Raw genomic sequence first — 27,272 nt, 5'->3', positions numbered from 1 at the left:
ATGTCCAGTCTGTCCATCAAGGTCGACGCGGCCAACGAGCTGCAGCTCATGTACGAATCGTACTCGGAGGCGTCCGCGGCTCAATCGTCCGTCGTGAGACCGTACATGGAGCAGGCGGCTCAGCAAAGGGGCGCGTGCTGCGTCCCGGGCCAAGGCTCAGGCCACGGCCACGTCCACCTGGTTCCCATCTCGCCGCTCTCGCTCGGATACTCGGGGGAACTGTACGAACCGTCTCTGCAATGCCCGTCGAGGGCTCACGGCGCCGTGCCCGGTCCCGCTTGGTACGCGTACCCGGGACCGAGCGCCGCGGGCTCCGAGGCTGCGCAGGCGGCCGCGTCGTGGGCGGCGGCCAGAGGGGTCGAGATCAAGTGCGAGGAAGGGGTCGGGGTCGGGGAGCACGTCGAGTCGGAGGTCAAACGGATCCGCTACCAGGACTTCAAGTACGGCGCCGTGTACGGATCTGGATACGTGCTGCCGAACGCGGCCATGCACGGAGGACACGGGCAGCAAAATCCGCACTCCCTTTCACACCTCAACCTGCACCCGCACCTGCAACTGAACCCGAGCCCGCACCTGCAACCAAACCCGAACTTGCACCTTCAACTGAACCCGAACTCGCACCTGCAACCGAGCTCACACCTGCAACCGAACCCGAGCTCACACCTGCAACCGAACCCGAACTCGCACCTTCAACTGAGCTCACACCTGCAACAGAACTCGCACCTGCAACCCAGCTCACACCTGCAACCGAACTCGCACCTGCAACCGAACCCGAACTCGCACCTGCAACCGAACACGAACCCGAACTCGCACCTGCAACCGAACCCGAACTCGCACCTACAACCGAACCCGAACTCGCACCTGCAACCGAACCCGAACTCGCACCTGCAACCGAACCCGAACTCGCACCTGCAACTGAGTTCGCACTCGCAGCAAAACCCGCTCTCACTGCTCAACGTGCACTCTCAGGCGTATCCGCACTCACAGTCGCCCGCACCCACACCTCTTGCAGCCGCACTCGCGAGCACTCAGAGCCCCGGAGCGTCTTCAGGGACCGAGGATGGAGGATGCGCCAGAGAAAGGAGCAGGAACAGCGAGCACGACTTGGGCAGCGGAGACGAGGTAACATGGACCCCCCCCCCTCGATCCCATCCTTACATTACATAACGCCTTGTTGTGCAATTTTCACATCACCACCACTATCATCACCACCACCATCATCATCGCCATCATCAACACCCCCACCATCATCACCACCACCACCACCACCCCTTAACAATCTCGCATTCAGCCAACCACCCATCCACCCCCAATGTGAAGTACGTATTATATAGACGTCCCACTGTCGGTACCACCTATCGTGCCCCATGCAGATGTAATGAAGAAAACGATTTTTTTTCCCCCTTTTTGTTGTTCAACTTTTCCCCTAAACTCACGGACAATCTCGGATGGGATTCCTCTGTTAAATAACTCTGCAATCGACGTCATCGTTTGTGTTAACGTTGTTGGCACCACCTGTTCAAAGGAAAGTCGTTAAACGTTACTTCTTAACTTGTACAAGACAGTCGGGCCGAGAGGGGTGGAGGTACCGCCAACTAGCTCGGTTCAGGTCTCATCGTGTATTGTCTTCGGTGATTTATTTATTATTTATTTATTTTGTTTTTTTTGTAGACAATGTCGAGGCTCGTGTAAGAACTAAAAAAAAATTGATGACAGTTCACATGTTCGAAACCGTTTCACTTGATTGCAAGCGTGCACTCCGCTGTCAACCCGTGCCTGGTCGTGCGTTCGTTTTCCCCCTGGTGCTCGCCATCTCGTCCAAACTGCTCTTGGACACTCTGTGGTGGTAGTCCGGAATTGGTTGTGTATTGGTACAACGGGAAAGTGCGAATTAAACGGAAAAAAATTGTCCGCAGAGAGTTGTCTGACTCGTTAGCAACTGACAGATTGTCCCCCCGACAGACGAAAAATCGTTAAAAAAAACTTTGTGTTTGGCTTTCGTTCGATGTTACGTTGACTCTTCATGCTCATCCTGGTATTCTGCACTTTCACAAGAATTTAAAAACACAAGCTCCAAATTATGTAAAACGGCGAAACAGATGGGAACTGCTCTCGGTGGAGTGTGTACCTCCACCAGGATCAACAGTCTTGTTCTTATCACCGAAGCAACTCATCCACCAAGTTTTGTCATAACCATCCAAAACTTCTTGAAATATCGTGTTGTGTATCGTTTTGATCCCATCTCTCGATAGTCAAGAATCACTTTAAAAAAATTATTAAAATTCTTTTGTACAGATCTGAATCTTCAAAAAAAAATGGAATCGATTTGTCCTTGTCGAACACCCAACCTGTCCACCAAATCTCGTCCGAATCCGTCCGCAACTTGTTGCAATATCGTGCTGTATATCGTTTTTGGCCCCATCTCTCAATGATGAAGAATCACTTAAAAAATTCTTGTATACGGATCAGGATCTTCAACAAAATGGAATCGATTTGTCCACGTCAAACACCCTAAAAGTATCCACCAAATTTCGTCCGAATGTGTCCACAACTTTTTCAGATATCGTGTGACGTATCGTTTTTGGCCCTATCACTTAATGGTGAAGAATCACTGAAAAAATTTTCTCGTGTCCACATCCGGATATTGACCAAAATCTCATCAATTCATCCACGTCACACACCCAACCTGTCCACCAAATGTTGTCCCAATTTGTCCTTAGATTTTTGAGATATCCTGTTCACAGACAGACAGACAGACAGACAGGAGTGAAAACATAACCTCCGTCCACCTTCGGTGGGGACATAACAAGAACAACTTTTTACGCAATTCCGCAAGTCATGGTTTTTCCCTTGAGTGAAGCGTCGGGTCTGATACGCTCGTGTTTATAAATTAATCCACAAGACATCTCCAAATTACGTAAATTGTAATTTCACCAAAGTTTCTGATTGGCAGAATTATCAAACTTCAGATAGTGAATATAACTTTGTTCCAATTTCATTTGATCCAGTACGCACATACCGGGATTCCTTGTACGGTCCCTTCTTTGTCGCAGCCATTAAATAATGGAATGTTCTACTCCACCTCTTAATATTCAGGCAATTAATAACAACTTTTTAATAATAACTTTTTAATAACAACAACTTTTTAAAAAAACTTTTTAATAATCAAACAAAATTTTTTTTTTTTTCTGATCAAGCAAGTTATTGGGAAATCGATTAATTGACTTTAATTCAATCATTACATATAAATATATAATTTGAGAAACTTCTGTTTGTCTGTCTGTGAGCAGGATATATCAAAAAGTCATTTGACGAATTCGGATGAAACTTGGTGGACGTGTTGGGTGTGTGACGACGACGACGACGACGACGACGACGACGACGACGACGACGACGACGACAAAGCTATTAGATTTTGGTGAAGATCTGCATCTGGATTCAATAATTAAATATTTGTTTTAAGTGATTCTTCACCATTGAGAGATGGAGCTAAAAATGATATACAGCACGATATTTCAAAAAGTTGTGGACGGCTTGTGACAGAACTTGGTGGATGAGTCGGGTAGGTGATAAGGACAAGCCGATTCGATTTTGGTTCAGGTCCGAATCCAGATCCAGCCCATCAGCGCGATACAAAAAGTAACCTGTTCAGCATGGTGGAGATATTGCGCACCAGCGAGTGCTGTTCTAGTTTGTTTCACTTGTTTGACCTGTATGCACTTCTAAATTGCTGCACGTGATGAGTTAAAAAGTGGTGGTTGCACTCGGAGTGTTCTCAGGGTTTTTTTTTAGGTGATTTACAGCAAATCTCATTGTCCCTGGGATACAGGGTGGGTAGGTGTGTGGGGGGTGGGGGGTGGAGTGTTGGATGTTGGAGTGGAAGGGGATATGACATGAAGTGCTGTCTGTAAATGTGTATCATATAGCATAGCTCCCATCTCCCAGTGTGAGGGGGTATTACACGTAATAAAATACTCCATTCTCTGCATGAAAACCAAGGACAATAAAGACATGGAGGAGTTATACTAATTATCATACTAATTATCACACTAATTATCATACTGTTTGTGTGTTTGTTTTACTCTCAGGCACTCCTGAACTCCTGAAATGAATTTGTAACTGGTGGTTGTTATCATGGGGTGCATAAAAATTGATAACCCATGTGTTCAGGGTTCAGGGTGGGGTGGGGGGGGGGGATGATGACTTTAATTACCTCGCAAAGCGAAAAGTTGGGTGGAGCAATTGTTTCATGGCCTTCCACCCGGACGTCTTGTCAGTTTATTATCGAGGAATTGCTTATTTGTATTGAATCTTTTATATTTTGAACATGAACCAGAAGACAAATGTGCTGCTGAACAGTACTTTGTCTCTGCATTCGTCCTGATCGCACATGCACGGAGAGGAGTGAGATAATATTGTTTACTCTCTGTCCGTCTGGCAGTCAAACAAAGTTGAAAATCAGTCCAAAAAGGTAACTCACTGTTTTTAAGGACGTCATAAAGGGCACGTACAACTGGCACAAATAACTAATGTCACGTGGTCGAAAGGGTGGTTTATAAGACGCTGCATGGAACGGCATCAATTCATTTCTACCTTTACACTCTTTAATTTATTTAATATTAATTAATTATGTTCTTGAAGATTATAGAACACAAATTGCCTTCTAAATACTTCCAATAACCTCCAGTTTTGCAGTACTTGGACATGTTCTACCACTGTGGTGTGTTAGACTGCCTTCAAACCATCACCACTGTTAGACTGCACTGTGGTCTTCAAAATCATTATTTTATTTGAATTGAAGTATGTACTTGAACACTGCATGGGGTATCATGTTCTCTGAGCTCTCCAGTTTTCTCTGTAAATGTGTATCCATCCATCCATCAATTGGGACCATACTCTGTGCAGAGTGTTGGTGTGACCGAAGCAATCTCCCAGGCTATTGGGCACAATCCTGGACGGGTCGCCACTCCGACACAGAATACTCGTACGGCTCAATCGTCGTAGCAAGCTGCTACTCATTTTGCCGACCTCAGAATGATAGGTTGAGTCAACCCCACCTGGTATTAATTCAATGACCGAGCAGGATTTGAACTCAGGACCCTTGGATCCCAAGCCCACCACACTCACCATTAAATGTGTATAGTTTAGCGTTATCTGGTGGAAGCTGGTATTACAAACCATACTAAAACACATGATGTACATCTTAAAAGTGGGGGAACTGGTGAGTTCATAGAACATGATACCCCACGCAGTGCATGCTCCTGGGAATTTCGCCATCTGTTCTCCTCTTTGGCCTGGTGGAACTCCGACAACCGCTTGGCTGCGTGTCCCTGGGCATCTCGCCATCTCTTCACCTCTTTTTCCTGGTCGGACTCCGATATGCGCTTTGTAGTGTGGGCCTGGGAAACTGTCCATCTATTCTCCTCCTTTTCAAGTGTTGCCTTGTATTTCCAACCACGATCCATGTGTGTTTTGTTTGTGAACCTTGCACAACAAGCATGATTGTAACCATTCAAAGCTGATGGGTCAAACGGAACAGTACAGAGCTGACGATGTTCCATTGAGATGCGTTTTTCAGTTACCAAGCAGCTAGTGCTTGATGAGCCAAGCTAGCTATTCCTTATCAACCATTTCAAATGGAGTGCTTGGTTGAGTGCTTAAGTCACTTGATGAGCGCTTTGAAGGAAACTTGGTCATAAGCTGATCAGACGGACAGACTTGAACCAATTGCGTCACCTGCACTTTTTGCTTCGTGTGCACAGGTTAATTAACCCGTCCCTGGGTGGATTTTCTTCATTACTTTGATTTAATGCAATTCACATAAATTATTTATTTTCTAATTTATTTTAACTATCAAAGAACCATGGCTGGCAGGATGACGTAGACATACACGCACTCGCCTCTAAGCTGTGTAGCTTGGGTTTGAATCCTGATCCAACTATGCACTGTCGTCCCGGTGTTTCACAGGAAAGGTGATTCATCAATGCGTTTGCCGTCCCTCGGATTGACGTTAAACTGGGTGTCATGTCTGTTGATGGATGTCAAATATATTTTACAGGTGTCCTTCGCGCAAGCTGTCGCCGACACTGAAAAACTATAAATCGCTGCCCAATTCACTCGCTTTCAATCGAACGGCAGGCCTGTCCAGTCAGTTCATGAAAGACTTGGATGAAAACCCTTCCCTGGACGATCTCACAAGAGGAGTATAATTTGGGGCTTTATAAATCCACCGTTGAAATCTCTCATGATGAAAATGACCGTATTTATCACGTTCCGCTTCGTTGTAAGGGATACTCAGATCTGAAGACATATTTATTTTTCAATATTCAAAACAGTAAAAGTTTGTCATCTTTAATTGGTAATGCTGATAAATTAGAATAATTATGCTCACAGCCATTTAAATTTCAGGAACAAACTTTGTGACTGCCTCGCCAAGGAGGTGCTTGATGGGGGAGACTGCTTAACTACTACATATGTACATACATGTGTAGTAAGTAAGGGATATTGATATATATGGTGGTAGGGGAAGACGAGTAAGCAGGCAGCACAGTGCCAGTCAGCCATTGGTCAAGCTAATAGGAATGTAGGTTGAATTTGTAGTGGGATTAATTGTAAATCGAAGGAGGTAGTGGTAGCACCGTATATAGGAACTTATCGAGGCCTCATCTGGAATCTGGAGACTAAAGAAGAGGAGAGTTGGGATGGTAGTCTGACAGGGGGGTCATTCCATGTGAAATCAACAAATTTTCAGAAAAGTTCCAGGTCGACCATCTCAGATTTTCATGATTTTTTTTGTGTAGGTTGGACAAATATTGAACAGAAAAAATGTGAAATATTAGTTCTGTATTCCAAGGAGTTTTTAAGATATGACCCCGAGAGCGTGTCAAGGTTGGTTGAAGAAAAACGACCCCCTAATTATCCTTCAATTTCAGCAACCCATTTCTTGGCATCTGTTTGAGATAAAGCAATGATTTTTTTTTTCCTAATGCAACTTTTATGGTATTTTAAAGAAAAAATAAAGCCGGATACATTGCAGAAAAAATGAGGCTTGCAACCACCCTCAAAAATGGTAAAAATCAAAATAGCACGACTGAAACGGGCAACTTTGACCCATGTTAAAGTTCCTTTCATTTATTGTGTCACCCATGTAATTTTTTGTGTGAAAAAATATACTAAAATGTCAACCAAAATATGAATTACCAGGTGTCGACTGCATTTATTTTTTATTTTAGGCCCTTTCAAAAACGGAAAAATATGTAATTTCATGATGTTCAGGTCAAAAAAATCACATGTGGCCTACCTTCAAAATATACGTGTTTGGTATCAAATGAAAGCTCCTTTCATGTACTACAACTGTACCACATCTCATTCGTTTTATAGCAATCCTTCATGTCCTACCAACCCCATCAATAAAGCCCCAAAACGAATTTGACTCATTATTGGCAATGTCATTTGTGAGCTGTTAAGTCAATTAATTTCTGTCTCACTTAAATAAAAATTTTCAGGCATTAAATACCAAAATATCAATGCACAAACCAATTCTCACATGTACCACAGGTTCTGGAAGACAGTATGAAATAGATCCTTCAGATGTTCAGCTCATAAAGAAGTTTGAGCAGTACGTGACTCAAAATGTAAATAATTTATATTAACATGATTAAAGCGCTAAAATGTAAACATGTCACATTTTGAGTTTGAAAGTCTACACAATTCAAATGGACATTCTTTCACCATGCATTATTGTTTTTACTCCTGGAGGCATTAACGATGAATATGAAACTGCATGTACTAAAACATAAGTGTAGAATCTTCAAGCGAGCAGAAAAATGATATTATTATTCGAGAATTATAGAAATAAAATGGATTTTATTGAACATAATATTAATTCAGGAAAATTCGTTTTGAGGCTTTATTGATGGGGTTGGTAGGACATGAAGGATTGCTATAAAACGAATGAGATTTGGTACAGTTGTAGTACATGAAAGGAGCTTTCATTTGATACCAAACACATATATTTTGAAGGTAGGCCACATGTGATTTTTTTTTGACCTGAAAATCATGAAATTTCATATTTTTCCCTTTTTGAAAGGGCCTAAAATAAAAAATAAATGCAGTCGACACCTGGTAATTCATATTTTGGTTGACATTTTACTATATTTTTCACACAAAAAATTACATGGGTGACACAATCAATGAAAGGTACTTTAACATGGGTCAAAGTTGCCCGTTTCTGTCATGCTATTTCGATTTTTACCATTTTTGAGGGTGGCTGCAGGCCTCATTTTTTCTGCAATGTATCCGGCTTTATTTTTTCTTTAAAATACCATAAAAGTTTCATTAGGAAAAAAAAATTCATTGCTTTATTTCAAACATGCTAAGAAATGGGTTGCTGAAATTGAAGGATAATTAGGGGGTCGTTTTTCTTCAACCAACCTTGACACACTCTCAGGGTCATATTTCAAAAACTCCTTGGAATACAGAACTAATATTTCACATTTTTTCTTTTAAATATTTGCCCAACCTGCAAAAAAAAAATATTACAAAAATCCGAGGTGGTCGACTTGGAGGCATTTGTTGATTTGACACGGAATGACCCAGGGGTCTTTCACTAACTGAGTGGTGAATGCATGGAATGGTCTCCCTGCAAGGATAGTGACAGTCGAGTGAGTGGGTAGTTTTGAAATCGAGTTGGATAGGTATCTGGATGTAGTGGGGATGGGGGAATATGAAGATGTTGGCATGATTGCACAGGCTTGATGGGCCTAATGGTCTCCTCATGCTTTGAAGTTCCTTGTAAAATCCTTGACCCCCTAACTGTGGACAGCAAGGACAAAACAAAATTGTGTTCCGTTGTAATGGGACACATTTTGTTGTCTTTACAATTCATAGATCGGGGGGGGGGGGGGTCTTATCAATTGTTCTCAAAATGAAGTTCAGTGCAAGCAGATGATTTTAAGCATTTTGTATTGATGAGTTCTAGTAAGGGTGAATCATGTTTGCAGTTGCGCTATATCCTCTGCTTGTGGCTTTTTGAACCATCACCTGTAAGGCTTGATTCGTGCAGTGAGACTCCCTCTAGAGGTCGCAGTATAGGGTTACGTGATTGTGACATCATGGTGTTGTTCTTGGTTGGAGAATGGATTGGTGAAGATCCGGATCCGGATCCGACTAATATAATTTTTTAAGTGATTCTTCACCATTGAGAGATCGAGCCAAAAACGACATAGTACTGTATAGCATGATATTTCAAAAATGTTTTGGGCCCGACATGTTCTCGTGGATCGGGCATTACATGGTGGAGGTATGCAGCACGTTCAAATTTTAAGGTCTTTGGTATAACTGAGCCAGGGTTCAAACCGCTGACTTCCCAGACTCGGAGCAGACTCTCCAACCGTTCTGGCACCGAATCTTGTTTGCTGCATCTTCTGATCATTTACCTATTGATGTTGTTCAATTGTCATCTTATTGTCTATTTGCTTTAACATCAGATATGAAACAACCCTGCTAAGCTGTATATAATTATATATCTTTACTCTGTCTTTGGATTTTTAAATTCAACTCATGGGCCCGTTGGTCCGTTGGACCAAATTTCCATTGGTCTTCAAAATTTTGTTGCATACCTGCCTTCTGAACTGCTTGAGCATTAGTTTACCTTTCACCAAACTCAGATGTGCTTGGGGCCAGCGCGGGGATTATACATTCGTCATTATTCTTGCCAAATGATACGACTATTATAACTGTTGTTAATATTATTTGTATTAATTAATGTATGCTTTGTTACAATGTTCCCATTCTTTTTGTTATTTATTTTGTGAATAGAGTGCCATGCTACGGAAGGACCTATTCAGCGGCCCTGTACACCTTAACGTGGCGTGCGTTTTTAAAACATTGGATTTCTTCCAGGTTCTTTGTAGTTAATTGGCCTCATCAACTCGTGAGATCATGATGATTATTTGGGTGTATCACATTCCACATCAGAACGCCCCAGTAGAACTCCACAAAAAACCATCACCCACACGCACACACACACACACACACCTCGTCCATTTGTAGTACATTATATGATGTGATTTAGAGTGTGTGCACGTGGCTGACAAGTGACTTGTTCATACATTTTCAGGGCACAATCTCTTCTGAGACTCTGGCGCAGTTTGCTCGAGATCTTAAGCACAAGCGCATCACGCTGGGCTTCACACAGGCGGATGTCGGAGTTGCATTGGGAAGCTTGTACGGTGAGATACCAGGCACGGTGCTTCTCCAGTAATCCCACTGGCACAGCAACCATGAGATATTACTAAAGAATGGAAGTACATTTTCCAAACCGTTCCTGCTGTTACAAAAACATTTTCTGTATTACGGCTCATGGAGGAGCATGTACATGTATCACACGAAGGACAAATACACTTTTTATTCTTTAACAAATATTACAAATCTTTTTTGAGATTGTGGGAGTGAAGAGGATGGATGAACTGAAGGAGGAGATTTGTGTGTAGATGAGCTTGGTGACATGTCGGCTGAGATGGGCTGGGCAATTGGTGTGGATGGGGGAAGAGAGAATGGCAAAGAGAGCGGATAGGTTGAGGGAACAAGGGAGAAGGAAAAGAGGTAGAACGTGGTTGGGATGGGACGACTGTGTGAGGAGGGATATCAGGAAGGTGGGACCGGTTGGAGAGTGGAGATACTTGGCTGAGAACATAAGGAAATGGAGGAGTATCATGGTCGAAGCAGGGCAGAAGCTTGGTGCGATTGGACCTCACCCCTTATAATAAAGGGAGGAGGAGGAGGAGGAGGAGGAGGAGGAGGACAAGGACAACAAAAAACAACAATGACAAATCTGCACCAGAAAATGGGATTTGACCCTGGGATCCCAACATCCTGGGCTATGTGTTCAGATGGGAATGCCAAAGAACCTCCAAGCAGAAATTGTTTTAACAAAATGAAACTAGGAAAGATATGTCAAAATACAAAATAGACGTATGGCCTCCCACATATGTGTAATAAATGTTACGATACTTGTCCATTTCGCAAAGACTTTCCATGACATTGACAGAGGCCCTTACCGTCGTGACCGAATGGGCCACCTACAAAATACTTCACAAAAGAGATGATAAATTGATACATTTAATGTGAGAAAAGCAAGGAGAGGGAGTTGCAGGTGAGGTTCATAGAAAGCTGAAAAAGCAGATTCTGGGGTGGTGGTGGTGGTGGGGGGGGGATATGATCTATGCTTTGGGAGGATGTATATGCCATCAGGGCTGGGGGGAAAATGGGGAGAGATACTCAAAATTCCGCTATTTTCATATACTTTATAATGAATCTCCTCCTTCCCCCTCGACGCCCAGTTTAACGCCCGTCTGAGGGATGGCAGCACACACATTGATGAATCACCCTGCCTGTCAAACACCGGGATGACAGTTTTATAGCTGCGTCGGGATTCAAACACAGTCTAGACAGCTGTGAGGCGAGTATGTGCACCTCTCGAGTCTAGAGGTACGCATACTTGCCTCCAAGCCTTCCCCCCCCCCCCACCCGAAGTAGAGAATAAACAAAAGCATCCTCATAATCATAACTATAGTTTAACTGTTCAGGTATGTCATGACTGATTCCCTCCCCAAAAATCAATCGGTGAAACTTAAGAGTTGTCAAAAAAAAGTCAAACGAGTCCATTTGTAATCAAATTCCCCAAAATCAACACAACTTGTTCACAAATGTTTCTGAAATGTAAAATAGTACACAAACTCCACTAGAAGTCGCTGTGTACTAATATACGAGTGTGCCAAAGTGTTTTCGATGATTGTTTTTCGAGAGGTTTATCACACCAATGGAAAACGATAACACTGACTGATGTCGGTTGTGCTGTGTTGTGACAGGGCGGATTTTCAGCCAGACGACAATTTGCCGCTTCGAAGCACTGCAGCTCAGTTATCGAAACATGTGCAAGTTGCAGCCTCTTCTGGAGCGGTGGATGATCGAAGCAGAAAATGCAGACAACGTCAAGGAGGTTTGCCACCTTTTCCTTTTCAATTCCAGGTCATTCTTTATACTGTCCGTGTTGGGAAATAACATTACATTCATTGTCTTTTGATGTAACGATCGACCAATCTTTACTTAATAGTGGCACATAATACCCATCGCTTCGCCGACAGGAATACCAATGTTTATGTAATTGAGGGGGGAAAAAACTGTTGTTGTTGTTGTTGTTGTTGTTGGTGTGCTTCTTCCGTGCACCGTACCTATTAATTATTTTTATTTTTTTTAATTGCTTTGAGAAGTATGACGATGCAGTGTATAATTTTGGGGCTGGCAGAATGGCTGAGAGGTAAGCACACTCACCCCTAAATATAAGCCGTCTAACCTGGGTTTGAATCCCAACCCAGCTATAAACTGTCATCCCGGTGTTTCACACGCAGGGTGATTTGTCGATGTGTGTGTTGTCCCTCGGATGGACGTTAAACAGGCGTCTTGTCTGCTATAGCATTAGTTGGTGGGCGTTAAAGACCCCACAATGTCCTTCGTGAAGAGGAGGCGAGTTATCGCCTGTACCATGAACAAACTCCTGCCATAACTACTGTTGGGAAGGCAACGGCAAACCACCCAGAATAACCATTGCCAAGAAACTGCTTCAACAGGACTGACGCTCTGTAACAGAGTATGGTACATCCCGTACCGTACCGTATACAATTAAGCCTTCCCCTATTGGAAAGGGGGAGGCTTATATGTCTTGAAGGGTTTGTTTCTGCAATTGGCACCCCCAGATTTTAATGGTATCACACAGTTTCGTTGACCCAGAGGAGTACTAGACCATGATTACCTCCGTCACCGAAGGTGATGGAGGTTATGTTTTCACCCATTGCTGTTTGTTTGTCTGTTTGTGTACGGGATATCTCAAAAATGTGTGCACGGATCCAGATGAAATTTTGCGGACAGGCTTGAAGTGTGACAAGGACGAACTGGTTAGATTTTGGTGAAGATCCGAATCCGGATCAGACTACTCAAATTTTTTAAGTACTTCTTCACCATTGAGAGATTGGGCCAAAAGTTATATATAGCACGATATCTCAAAAAGTTTTTGATGGATTTGGACGAAACTTGGTGGACAGGTTGGGTGTGTCACAAGGACAAATTGATTCGATGTTGGTGAAGATCCGAATCTGCATATGGATATGAGAATTATTTAATTTTTAAAGTGATTCTTCACCATTGAGAGATAGGGCCAAAAACGATATAGCACTGTATAGCATATTTCAAAAATGTATTGGGCCCGATATGTTCTTGTGGATCAGGTATCACGTGGCGGAGGTATGCGCGCGCTCCACCGAGTGCCCTTCGAGTTTAGGTTGTTTTTTTTTTCTTCCTTTTCTTTTTTCTGCCAATGTCTGAACTGTATTTCGTAGCGGACTGGGATTTTTGGAATTAAATTTTGCATCAATAATGGGAATAAAAAGTATGTGGGGTTGACTTATTTTTAACCTTGACCTCATTTTTAAGGTCATGACCAAATTAAAGACGAACATTTTTCAAAATAAGTTGACTAAGGTTTGTCCGATTGTAACAAAGTTGCCCTCCTTAGATAGCCTAGAGCATGCTGCACTTACACTTAATTTAGATCATACCCCTTTGAATTAAAGGTCAAGGTCAAATGGCGGTCTGAAAGAAAGAAAAAAAAGAAAAGAGAACTTATTTATTTCTTTATTTGTCATCGCTCAATTTTGCCAATGCGGAATCTCGATGACCGCTCGGCCTTGTAAGATGCCCTTGCATCATAATAGTGTACCTGCACTAAAGTTTTGCACCTGATATTTCATTGGTGTTCACCAAAGATCGTAAAGCGGAGCAAGATAGCCCACTCGTGCGCAACCGCGTTCGATTCGGTGAAGTATGCAACGGAGCAGAACGGCGGCCTTTTTAGCAAGCAAGCGAGCTGCTTTCTTGGTTGGAGTTCGACCGCTGTATCGATCGCGGAGGAAGAAGCAGGAGAGGGGCAGGAAAGAGAGTAAGGCGATGATACATTAGCCATGTACAAGACAGTTTCTTTTTATCACAAGTGAAATTGCACAAAATAAGAAGAGATGAGATAGAAGAAAGGGAGAGAAAGAGAGAAATTAGGACGGAGAAATAGAGAAGAAGAGAAGCTAACAGCTAAAAAAAGAAAAGGCAAATTGAGAGAGGAAAGGATAAAAATCAAAGCCCAGACACATGTAGAAAGTATATTATTCTTACCTGGAGACATATATATATCATCATCATCAACAAAAGAAGTCGTGCAACATAATCTGTATGATAAATATCACCTTCCAAGAAAGTATCCTTCGAAGTAACTATTTAGGCATGGGGTGAAATCCGGGGAGGGGAGGCAAGGGTCAACACACACACACACACACACACACACACACACACACACACACACACACACACACACACACACACACACACACACACACACACACACACACACACACACACACACACTAATGGGTATTGAATGTTCTCCAAAATGCCCCATCAATGGTTGGTGAAGACCTTTTTTTCTTGCTTCTCACCTCTGAGTTCCCCCCCCCCATCTATTTTTTTTTTGCTTACACATCTTTATGCCTCCTTTTTATGCGATTTACGCCAATGCATTCAGCCGTGGCACAAATGGTTAAACGTATATGTATTATTTATTGTAAAGCGCCCGATTCTAAGTGCTATTCAGATGTAATTTAGGTGTTATTTCTAGTTTTAAATGGTACATTTACATGTACGGTATGTCAAATTTATGAACATAAATATAATGGTGTAAGAGTTTTGCACCTGGCAGTCAACTGAGGTGGAAACTGGGTAATAGTTTTCTGCCATTGACTAGTAAATGGAACAATAGTTTTGTTCTACTTTGCTTCAAAGTATGACCTTCTTTTCAGCAGACCCAGTGACACCATACACCATTACACGCGCGCGTGTGCACACACACACACACACACACACACACACACACACACACACACACACACACACACACACACACACACACACACACACACACACACACACACACACTATGCAATAATCTGTTACAATATCAAAATGATTACTGTACACGTAAATATGGAAGAATTTCTATTTAAACTTCAGAACTTTACAATATATTTACAAATGTCTTTGTATTCCAAGTACAGTATTTCTTTCTTTTCCTTTACAAGTCTGGTTTTTCCAGTGTCTTCATTCATGCATATGGATTTACTTCACTAGAAAAAAAAGAAAAGATACGTGTCATTGGCAAATGTACTTTTAAACGCTTACCTGCAATGATTTTTCACACATTTTCCAGGTGGAAATGAAACTTACAGTATCCATGCTGAACATTGCATCATCTCCTGACAATTAATGAAAAGATAAATTATTTTCAATTATATGCACTACATCAAGTCGGTATTAGATCAAAATATTAGATGCACAGGTGTCCATGTATTTTAAACATTCCAGCGCTCATATACATTTCAATGTCTTGTACAATTTTAAATCCTATCCCAACAATGTACTTGTACGTAATGCATCATGACAGCAGAAATGAATGATCTGTTTGTTTATCCTTCGTTTTGCGACAGAGCCATGTGCTTGACTGAACATTAGATTCTATAAAAGTCTGCAATATATGTTATTACATGCAAATATCATGAAACCATTATTAAATCAGATTAATGATCTTCATCAAACAAGAACTGTTGTACCCATACATTTGCATGTCGATCAAATATAGATAAATGTAGGCTGTAGTTCAAATCATGCAGATCACAGAGTATGAAAGAACTTATCCTAGCAAGCATTATGAGACATGAATAACTCCTTCCAAGCATTTACACTGGATATATTAGTACATCTATATGAAGCTCAAAGGGGGTTAAAGGGATTCTGGTAGAGTGAAATCCATATTTATGGATTTATGGGCTGTACTATACAAAATGATGATGGTCATAACTTAAAAATGCAGAAAGCTTTGACTTTAAAAAAGTGCAAATTACATACGTACGTCAGTCATACAGTCAGATTGGAATAGAAACCACTCCGACTAGACTAACCTCTATTTTCAAAATTACAGTCAACAGACTATTCAAAGACACAATTTGAACTTCAACATACCTTTCCCTGTTCTTAGGGAATCTGAAGAAAGACAAATCAGGTCGTTTGGATTGACGGTTTGAGCAGTTTATTGCTGAGCAGTGATTCTGAGATGAGGAACGAGACGCCATTGCTTTGTTACCATCTGGAACATGTGTGTTGTGAACAGCTTCCGGGTTGTCGGCGAGCGCAAGCTCGCTCTGCCTGCTAAAATGGCCGCCGAGGGCGTCCATTGGATACTTCACTGTTTCGCACGAGTGGGCTATCTTGCTCCGCTTTACGATCTTTGGTGTTCACCTACTTTTTTCGGATTGTGACCAAATTAATTAACGAATTTGTTTTTTAATCATAACTTGAATAATTTTCCTCTGATTTGCATGATGTAGAGTTTTATCGATAGATTGTAGATGTGAACACATTTTCTTTATTTACACTGTATGCCCAAATGTTAAAGGCCAAAGTCATATGGCGGTCCGGAAAGAATTTGGTCATCATTGATTCGTGGGTGCCGGGGATGGTTTACCCTTGGAGATTGCTTTGTGATTGCAGATATCTAGTTTTGTGTGCTCCTGTGACCGTCGTGCTTTATTCCATGTGTGCTCCTCGTGTCATGCAGAATAATAAAAATGGGACCATTGGAACCGCTACATGAAGCTCCAAGTCCTGCTGAAAGCAATTTTTATTCATTTATTATTAAACGGACATGACGTTTTACAACTTTAAAATTGTTGTTCCAAGTGAATCTATTATTATTAGCTTTCCGATGGCACCATTTTTGGGTAATCTTATCTTGATTCTCGAAGAGATGAACTTATAAAATGGGATGTGATGTCCAGATGTCTATCCGTCCATCCGGTCGTCCGTTAACCTTTTCCTATTTTCGCTACTCCTCCTTTAACACACGGCTGATTGTTCACAAACTTGACACATGAATACGAGACCGCAGCCCACACAATCACTCAGGCTTCAATTTTTCGATCATGGGAGCTCCGGGGGGAGGGGGGGTATGTTTTTTTTTCTGCCCAATAACTATTTAATGGAAGAGACTAACTTTTCAGAAGGTCTGCGAGTACAGTACAGTAATGTAATTAACTTATCAGAATGAAAGGGTTAACCCACAAAGCACGTCGAGCTACTATCGTGGCCGATATATGTATGGTGTATGCAAATTAATTTAACCTGACGTCAAACCAAAGAATGAATGTGAATTGGGACGTGAATTGGCAACATCAACAGTGGAATCCCGAACCTTTCCTACTATGCACAATGCCCTGGTAACTGACGAAAGCTTGCTTCTAATTGGTGGAGAAAGCTGATGACACAATATGCATTTCTGGGATCGTACTTTTTATTCATTGGTTCACACAATTTTTTAAAATGGGATTCTCTAATGAGTGCCAACAGAAACGGTTTGGTACTGACGCACAAAAAATTTGTCATCTTCGAGCATGCTCGTCTGCTTTCCCAATCGTCACTCAGCTTTGTATACATCTCACTCCTCTGTAAGCGCTCTCTCAGAACATTCCAGACGAGACACTCGCAAACCGCTCTTTTTTTTAATTTTTTTTAATCATGGACACTTCTGAGCCTCTTCTTTCTCTTCGCTTGCGCGTTCTCCGTAGATGTTGTTTTTTTAATCTTAAAAGTTATCAACTTACAATATGGCATTATCACAGAAGAATCTTATCTACAATCGGTGAGAAAACTTTCCATCAAAAGCCTCTGTTGTGCTGGTATGCTTTTGAGCTTTCTGAGCATCTTTGACTTTTATCATTCGGTAAATAATAATATTATAATGTCACTTGCAAGTAAAACCATCGTTATATCATCGTACTAGAATTTCAAGTCTCCTAATGGTGCCCTCGCACTCCCCTCAATATGCCGGTGTCGCTCGGTTTTAGATTTTTCAATTTCGGATCATGGGCGCTCACATGGGGGTTTCCCCAAATTAACTCCAGTCGAATGTCTGTGGCATTTCCCCAATTTTATATTCTGGAGAGGTCTGAGCTACAACTTCAAGAGATGACCGTTAGCCCACTTGGGGCATTCGCGGATCCTACGTGTTTGCGGATTTGACATTCATGGACCCCACATCATCACGGAGTTGGTATTTGCGGACCCCACGTGTTCGCAGATTTGACATTCATGGACCCCACATATTCACGGATTCGGCATTCGCGGACTCCACATGTTTGCGGATTTGACATTCACAGACCCCACATATTCGCGGGTTCGGCATTTGCGGACCCCACGTGTTCGCGGATTCGACATTCGCGGACCCCACATATTCGCGGATTCGGCATTCGCGGACCCCACATATTCATGGTTCATAAAATGTGACCTGCTCCTACATTCATGGCCCTCTGCTTCTAAAAACATTGTTTTTTTTGGGTGCAAAAAACATCTACCCGCCACGCATAAACAATCCCCCACCCATCTCACCTAAAGCACCTCTATGCGCTCATAAACAATCACCCACCAATCCCATGCAAAAAAACAGCCCTTGAAAACCATCTCCCACCAACCATGCATAAAGCACCTCTACATGCACATAAACCATACCCCGCTACCATCCCCCACAAATAATAGTCACACTACCCACCCCTCCTCCTTCTACCCACAACCCCTGCTCAGCTACTTAAGTGCAGCATGTCCTTGGGTATCATTCTTTCTTTTCATCCTGCTGCCTTGACCTGCTAACTCTAACTCCAACCGTAACCCTCACCCGCATCCCCTTCAGAGGAGTTCAATGATTTCACTGGATTCCGACTCATTTTTACATCATCATCACCCCCATCAAAAGCTACATCGTATGGTAAATAGATATTGGAAACGGTATCTGTTGTTTTTTATATATTTGTAAGCATTTTTAATGAAACCGTAATGATGTGCATTCGTATTTAGAAAATTTGAAACTTTTCCCTTATGAATCACGAACCGTTGGGAACGTATCCCCCTTTTTCCCATTGAAAGAATGCCCCGACATTCGCGGATTCGCTATTCGCGTCAATTCCCAGGAATGAATTTCATCGATTGTCGGGGTTTTACTGTATCGTTATACTTCTCGAAGCAATATAACAATGTATAAAAGTACACTGAAGGAGCACAACAACAACAACAACAACAACAACAACAACAACAACAACATCAGCCACAACACCAACAATAACGTGTTATGGAAGATCCTTTTTTGAGTGTTTTACTTCATTTTTACATCATCATTGACACTCGTACATCGCCATGTAGTATGTTTTTAAGTACAGTGCAACATTTCCTCAACCCATCATCAAAGCGATGAGAGGCACGCCTCGTTCTGTTTAATTTGATGCCATACGTTTATAAATGTTGTTCGATTTGAAGGAAAGAAGAAGTGTTTTCGCCCAGTTTGATACCAACATAGGGTACTTGATGCAGGGTGCAGGGATTTGGAATTTAGCCAAGATGCCAGAGATAAGTCACCTACTTTTGCAAAAGACACCGTGGGATTTTTAACATTTACTAACTCACGTTGGCAGATGGGACGTCCAGTTTAATGTCCATCGGAGGGACGGCACATAAATTGATGCACACCAGCAGCAGTGGGGAAGTGAGAGTGAGATCAGGTGAAGGGGGAGATGGAGAACACGGGGGTTGGGGGGGGGGGTAAACAAGCTGAATGTAACGACGAGGAGGAAATTGGCCAAGGAAAGACCTTGCATGATGAAGGATGCCCACTTGGCAGCTGGCTTTGGAATCCATATTGAAAATATGGTCCACCCAAGAAAGATCTTCGTTGATAGTGAGGCACAAAAGGTTGAGTGACAGCTTCTTCAAGTGGTTTGTGTAGGAAGTAGCTGTTCATTTTGGACCAAAAAAAAAATAAACGCTGGTTTGAATAATGGACTCCTGGGGTCTGATCACTTGTATTTGACATTTAAAGAGGGCATTTGAGGATGGGTTGGGGGGGGGGGGTTCAAACCCCAACTGTATCGACACCTGTGAAGCACTTTGCCATACTAGGGTATAATCTGTTGTGAACTTGATGCTGTTTAGATGTTGATACAGTTGTGTTAATCTGAAAAATTTAATTTTCAACATGTTTTTATGACTATTTCTCTCTGTTCAGCAAATGAACAGTATGGACCAAAGCTTGGCCAACGTAAACAAGTTGCGACGCCGGCGAACGACAATCGAAAATGGGGTGCGGGACACGCTTGAAGCTTGGTATCTGGTCTGCTCCAAGCCTTCTGCCAAGGAGATTGCACGCATTGCAGGAGAGCTCAACCTGGACAAGGAGGTGGGAACATGTTGCAGGAAGTGCATTGACTTTAATCTCACCTGGGGGGCGGGGAGGGTTTAGGTTTATCTGTTAAGACCTTGCATCTTAAGCCCTTTTCAGTCACAAAACAAAAGAATTTGTACTTATCAAAACACTTTATGGAAAAAAAAATTTTGGGGGGGGGGGGGGAGATCGAAAAGTAAGTTCATGTTTGTTGAAATGGGGAAATCCCCAAAATTAAGGGAATGGCTTCACAAGCTTGCACTTTAACCTGTCCATTATGCCATTTCCTACATGTACCTGTCAATTATAGCCAGTGTAAACAATTCTCAAATATTGCCTATTGGTGGAAAGGGTGATTGTGTGTGCAAAATAATGATTGTATACAAAAATGTGTATGGGAAGGTTTGTTCATAAGCAAAGTCAAGGCTCGTGGAAGAGCTACAACACAACGCAGGGGGGGGGGAGGCAAAAGCAGCATGGGAAACTTGGATAAATAAGCGAAGTGGGGGGGGTGGGGAAGAGGGGTAGGGGAGGATGCATGGGGTGGACAAGATGGGTACATAAGCAAACTCTCAGGAAGGAAAAGCTGGAAGTTTGCAAGGCGGTGGGCTTAGGGGTTTAACCAGGGTATAAAAGATGGTAGTTTTGGATTGAGGATGATCTGAGATAGTGGTGAACGGCTGTCTTGAAGACGAGGAAGGAAGAATAAAATTGAAGAGAATGTAGAAGTTGATTCCACAGGTGGGAGAAAAAGAGGAATTAATTGATGGAGGTGAGCAGTGATTATGGATTTTGGGAGTTTCACCAGAAGGGGGTTGATGGTGGACCACATGTACCCTGCAGAAACCTGGGGTGGGGGATGGGGCAGGGAATGGGGGACACACAGCACTGAAAGGGCAGAGGGTGAAAGACCAGAAAGGAAGCGGAAGAAGATACAGAGACCACCGACCTGTCTGTGATGGCGAAGTGATAAGCCCATAGACAACGCTTCAATGAAGGAGATTCTAATGGTCTTGAAGACCTTGGTTTCCATGGCATCAAGCTGGTCAAGATATGAGGCAGGGAAGCCAGCCCACAGGGGAGAGCAGTACTCCATAAAGCTGTGGATGAAGGCCTTGTGGGTAGATAGTTCAGGTGTGCCAAGGAAGAACTTTGTACAGCGCAGGATGCCGAGTTGGTGACAGGCTTTGGAAGCCAACTTTGAGATGTGGTTTGCCCAAGAAAGATTGTGGCTGACAGTAAGACCAAGGAATTTGAATGACAACTTCCTGAAGAGGATTGTTAAGAAAGTGGATAGGAGGATGTCATGTCTGACATTGAGGGCCGATGTCCATTGTTGGGAGAGCAGAAGCAGCGTTCCAAGGTATAGTAACCTAGTCTGAAACCAAATTGGTGATCTAAGATGAGGTTGGCGAAAAGGAATGATTTCATATGAACTGTGATGATGGATTTCATGACCTTGCTGATGATTGGAAGTAAGCAAATCGGTCTGCAGTTAAAGGACATCGGTTTTGCATCTTTTTTATGGAATGCAGTGATGTTGACAGATTTTCAAGCAGATGGAAGATGACCGAGGGAAAATGATATGGTGAAAAGGACAGATATAGGATGTGCAAGATCAGCAGTGCAGGTTTTCAAGACGCGTCAGCTGATGCCAACTCGTACAGTTTCAGAATCAGTCGAAAGATACCAGAAAATTCACCACCTTCCCAGGAGTCTTGGAGCAGTTGTGCATGTCTGGATAAGTGGGTACAGAGAGTGAGGGGCTGGGGACACAACATTTGGAAGCAAGCACAGAATTGAGGCATTCAGTGGGTAGAGTCGGTTGTGGGGGCATTTTAAGCGAGGGAAGGGATGGAAGGGGAGCACACACCAGAGACAGACTTAACATGGCACCACCCAGATTTAGAAAATAAGACAAGTTTGAAAGTTCAATCTTGAGATTGGACAGACGTTGTTTTCTGGCTCTCCTGAGAGTGGACACATTTGTTGCAAGCATTGTGGAATGATCTGAGATTACCTTCATTTTATTTTTTTGTACACACTGTCGAGGTTCATATAAGAGCGAACACACAGAACATATAACAAAGGTTGAAGGAAACGGAGTGGGGGGGGGGAAGGAAAAAAAAACCCAGTGTGGAACAGAAACATGAGGAGATTTGTGGAAGGGAGAGGGATGGGGTTGGGGTACACAGGGTTACTGAGATGGACACTACAGGGACTTTCGGGAAGGAAAGCAGGGAATTTGAAGGAGGTGGGGTTGGGGTGGATTAACGGGGGTAGAAAAGATCATGGTTTTGGATGGGGGAAGATAAGAGGTGGTGATGAACAACTGTTTTGAAGACCTGGAGGGAAGAGTGGGATTGAAGAGAGTGAAGGAGTTTGTTCCAAAGGCGGGAAAATAGAGGAATGAAAGAGTGAAGGTGAGTAGTGATTCTTGATTTCAGTACTTTTACCAGAAGGGGGTTGCTGGGGGACATTGAGCGCCCTGCGGAAATATAAGGGGTGGGGGCGGGATGAGGGGAAATGGAGAAGGGGTGGGACGAGGGGGAGCCGAGAGGAGGTGGGACGAGTGGTGGTCGAGAGGGGATGGGACAAGGGGAAGCCGAGAGGAGGTGGGGAGAGTGGATGTGGGGAGAGGGGAGGAGGGGAGAGGGAAAGCCAAGAGGGGGGGCAGGGAGAGAGGAAGCCGAGGAGAGGGGGCGGGGAGAGGGGAAGCAGAGGGGAGGGGGTGGGGAGAGGGGAAACACTTCACACAGATACCTAGCTAGATGGACAAGCTCGACTAGGTATTTTGACATATACAAGCAATCTGATGCTTGTGTATTTCAAACACCATGTGTGTCTCGGCCACACATGTAATCCAAGATCAAATATCTGAGACAAGAGGAATGAAATGATGAAATAGTGATTAATCCCCTTCAATTTCCTATTTTTTCTTCTTCTTCTTCTTTCGGCTGCTCCTGTTAGGGGTCGCCACAGCGGATCATCCATTATGATCCGCATAATGATTTGGCACAGGTTTTATGCCAGATGCCCTTCCTGACGCCAACCCTGGTCACCTCTTACGACACACAGGGATATGGTACACCTATTCTAACCGGGGCATACACCGGGCCCAGTACACTGGTACTCACTTCGCCGACCTCGGAACGATGACAGGCTGAGTCCAATTTCCTATTTCTAAATAAGTGAAATAATTTAAAAGTTATAAGCCATCAAAAAGTTTAGAGTTTTAAGAACTCATATTCCCAAAAATGTTAAAACCGTGATGCACAAAATCCAAGAGCACGGCCAACTGCTGTTTTGCCGAAAAAAAACAAAAAACAACAAAAACAGCCATTTATTGCATCAATTAAATTTCTTTTTAATGCATAATTATTTAATAGATTTACTTGATGTGCAATGATGGTCAATTTGTTTCTCAAGTGACTTACTACTACGACTATTATTATTATTATTATTATTATTATTATTATTACTATTACCCTGCGCACGTGATGTGAAAAGTGTTTAGCAATTGGCTTACGTGTCTGTCTGTCCATTTTTAAGGACATGAAAAGTGTCCGTCCGTCCATCCACAAATGTCAGTTTATTATTGAGGAACAACTCAATAATATTATTATTAATAATATTATTCTTTAATATAATATATAACAATATAACAATATATAATATATAACAATAATAATATTATTCATTCCCATTGAATGTTATATTTTGAACACGACTCAGAACATGAATAGGAAACGAACTTGTAGTTTTGCAGTACTTTGGCTCTGACTTTGTACTAATCCCACATGCACGGAGAAGAGTGAGATGATTATTAAGCGGTGTAGCCGCTTCAATATTTGGTGTCAATCCATCCTTCATCCATCCATCCATCCATCCATAAAGAAATGAAGACGAAGAACCTTTCAACTCACTGTGTTTAATTCTAAAGGGTTCTGAAGTTTAATTCTCAAGGGTTCTAAAGGGTAATTCTCATGGTTTTCGTTCATTTCTCGGCTTTGCCTATTTCATATTAAAAATGCGAAACTGAAGCACTTTCTTCAGATGTGGGTCCGATTTTATTTATGTATTTATTTATTTTTAGTTTTTTTGTAATTTTTAACTCTGTTTGCCAGTCTAGCAGTCAAACAAAAATGAAAATAATTTAATATGGGAAACGTCCTGTTTTTAAGGTCGTCCTAAAGGACAACAAACAGGCACAAATAACTAAAGTAACGTGTTAAATAAGGTGGTCTATAAGACTGCATCTACAGTGGTAAAATTCTGGATTAAAAAAAACAAACATTTCTATGACCTTCAAAGCCTCCATTTTTGTTTCAATTCAATTATATACTTGAACACTGAAGAACACAAATTGCCTTTTTGCCACTTTTAAAAGCCTTCTGTTTAGTAGTACTTGGACATGTTATATAAGGTGGTGGATGAGACTGCATCTACAGTGGGAAACTTCTGGATTTAAAATTTTTTATATTGGTTCGTGGGCGCCAGCAGTGACCACTATTTTCGTTGTCTGTGTATCTGTCTGTCTGTTTGTGACTCTCTCCAGAGCATAGCTCCGTGATGTTTGATGCGATCTTGATGAAACTTGGACACAAGCTAGATATCATGGTCTCGTTATGTATTTTTGTATGAGGGGCGTCCCACACCCCTTGTGGGCAGAGCCACGCCCACTTGAACTTTTTTCTTGATTTTTTTTCTCGCAATTTCATTTCCTCGAAGCTGTGCGTAATGTCCATAAGTACAATATATAAAAAAATCCGATTTGATTTGGTCAATTTTGACGGAAGAGATAGGTTTTTATGGCAGGGCTTCCTCAAAAGCTTCCACTAACTCATTTGTACCTATCGTGGCATTGTTCAATAATGCCCGAGAACCATCGTCGCCTCCCGGCTTGTACGACCTTAAAGTCATTTTATTTCAATAGAATTATATACTTGAACACTATGTGGAGTAAGGTGTTCTATTAGCGATCCAGTTGTTACTGTTACAATTCAAATTTTTCTTCCTTCATGTGTTTTGTCCCATGGCTGAATGCCTTTCTCCTACAGGTGGTTCGTGTCTGGTTCTGCAACCGGCGACAGAAACTGAAACAGCTTTCTCCACCACTACCGAAGGAGGAGGAACCAGAGATGTCATCCCAGCATCAGCTCATGCCTCACATTCAGGAATTTGGAACTCTACCTACCAGCTCGTCTTCACCAGCCTATGACATACATACATACAACATGCAAGCTTCCATGAATGCACCCATCCTGCCCAGCTAGGACTATGGCCCACAAAATACTGGCTGTAGACTTCTTCGTTGTACCAAAGAATTGTGCGTTTTACGGAGTTTCTTTTTATCTTTTGTATCTTAATATTGTTGTGGTATATTTGGTTTCCCACCTAAGCTTCTTTGGAGTAGGGTGGAAGTGGAGGGGTGGTGAGATGTTTGTCAGAAGCAATGTTTTATTTTGTTTGTTTTCCATTTTTTAACAAAAACTACAATGTTCACATATTGTTAATTTTGTTATTGCTTCTGATAATCATTTACTTTGGAGAGTGCCAAAGAGCACAGTTGCACTGATTCCTCCATGTTGCTCCCTTTGGCCTAGATCTTCCCAGTCGTATATGCTCCAAGGGAACTACTACGGGAAGCAAATGCCAAACTTTTTGTGTACTATACTGTTTATTTTCTGCTTGAGAATACCTACAAATTTACACAAGGATGCAAATAGCATAATTTTAGTTCATAACTGCCTAACACATGTACGAGAGTGTGCTGTTTTGACTAAACGCGCCATTTCAAAATCTTCCACGTTTACAGAGACAGTTCTAGAAAGTTACTTTTTTGGTTCCTGGTGAATGGGGCTGTGGTTGTAGAAAAAGGTGTGGCGTCTGATGTGGGTCAATTCCCATGGCTGCTCAGCAGAAATTTCCCCACCCTGCGTTAGAGCCGAGTGGTTACCTATCCGTGGAAATATTTGCAACTCGGCATGAACACCCCCTCCCTACATCGCCAAAGTACAGCGCCTTGATCTTAAAATGTTTCCCCAATCCGCCTCCCATGTCATGTTATTTTAATGCCTTTATTATTTTCCCCCTTTTTGCGATTTAATTCAGGGTCCAATGGAGTTAGTTGTGTAAGTGTAAGATACTATTAAGTACATTGTTACTATTAAGTGTAAGTGTTTACAATGTCCTTTTTCCTAAACCTGTTTACATCGAAAGTACAAAAGCCATACTTTTGATAAAGTGATTTGAATTTGGTGTTCTCACTTTGCATGTTATGTTATGTTATGGCAATTAAATATGATTTTTTAAGACCGATAAGTTTTTCCAGAAAAATAGACTCGTGTATTTTACTCAGGGAGATTTAGAGAGCATTTATGAAGCAATTCAGCAAGTTGGGTAAATATGAAGAGTTACTCAGGCTTGGAGAATGACCTGCATTTTGTCAAAGTACTATTGTAGATAAAAAAAAGTTATTTTATGAGGCGTAACAAACTTTACCTTACATTTGGTGTCTTTCGCACAGCGCTTGGCAGTTGCGGGCAGTGAATCAAATTTTCTTTAAAAGCAAAAAGATCTTGGAATTGATGCAGTCCCATTACCTGCCAGCCTTCTGGCCGTATTTTTGAAGCTTTACCTTGATGGAAAGGCCGGATAAAGCGGTGGTGTTGACAATCGCCGAGCAAGATCATTCCTGGGTATCACTGAATGGTGATGTACTGTATTTACTTTGTGCTTATTTATTGCTTCATGATTTTGTTCACTTCACCCCATTTCCTGTTTACAGATATTCATGTAATATCAACGCTGCCCGTGTCCTGGAGCCATAAGTGCAATTATTTCACTGTCTTGCACACTATACCTCCTCGCTCCTTCGTACCATTGCTGCCACTCCAAATGACAATAAATGTTT

The 27,272-nt window shown here is 42.2% G+C and overlaps 1 protein-coding gene across 1 annotated transcript; it reads left to right on the top strand.

Moving 5' to 3' along the window:
- LOC147035625 (uncharacterized) lies at window positions 1–27,272 on the top strand. Its single transcript, XM_085868772.1, has 5 exons — window positions 1–1,122; window positions 10,121–10,232; window positions 11,871–12,001; window positions 20,201–20,371; window positions 25,417–27,272. The coding sequence occupies exons 1-5, from the start codon at window positions 1–3 to the stop codon at window positions 25,630–25,632; spliced, it is 1,752 nt and encodes a 583-aa protein (XP_085724898.1). The 3' UTR covers window positions 25,633–27,272.

The sequence above is a fragment of the Eptatretus burgeri genome, chromosome 1, assembly GCF_056783735.1.
Source record: "Eptatretus burgeri isolate ZD-2024b chromosome 1, Ebu_testis_v1, whole genome shotgun sequence".
NCBI classification, from domain to species: Eukaryota; Metazoa; Chordata; class Myxini; order Myxiniformes; family Myxinidae; genus Eptatretus; species Eptatretus burgeri.
The sequence above is the reverse complement of the archived record's forward strand: the minus strand, read 5'-3'. Positions and strand labels throughout refer to the sequence as shown.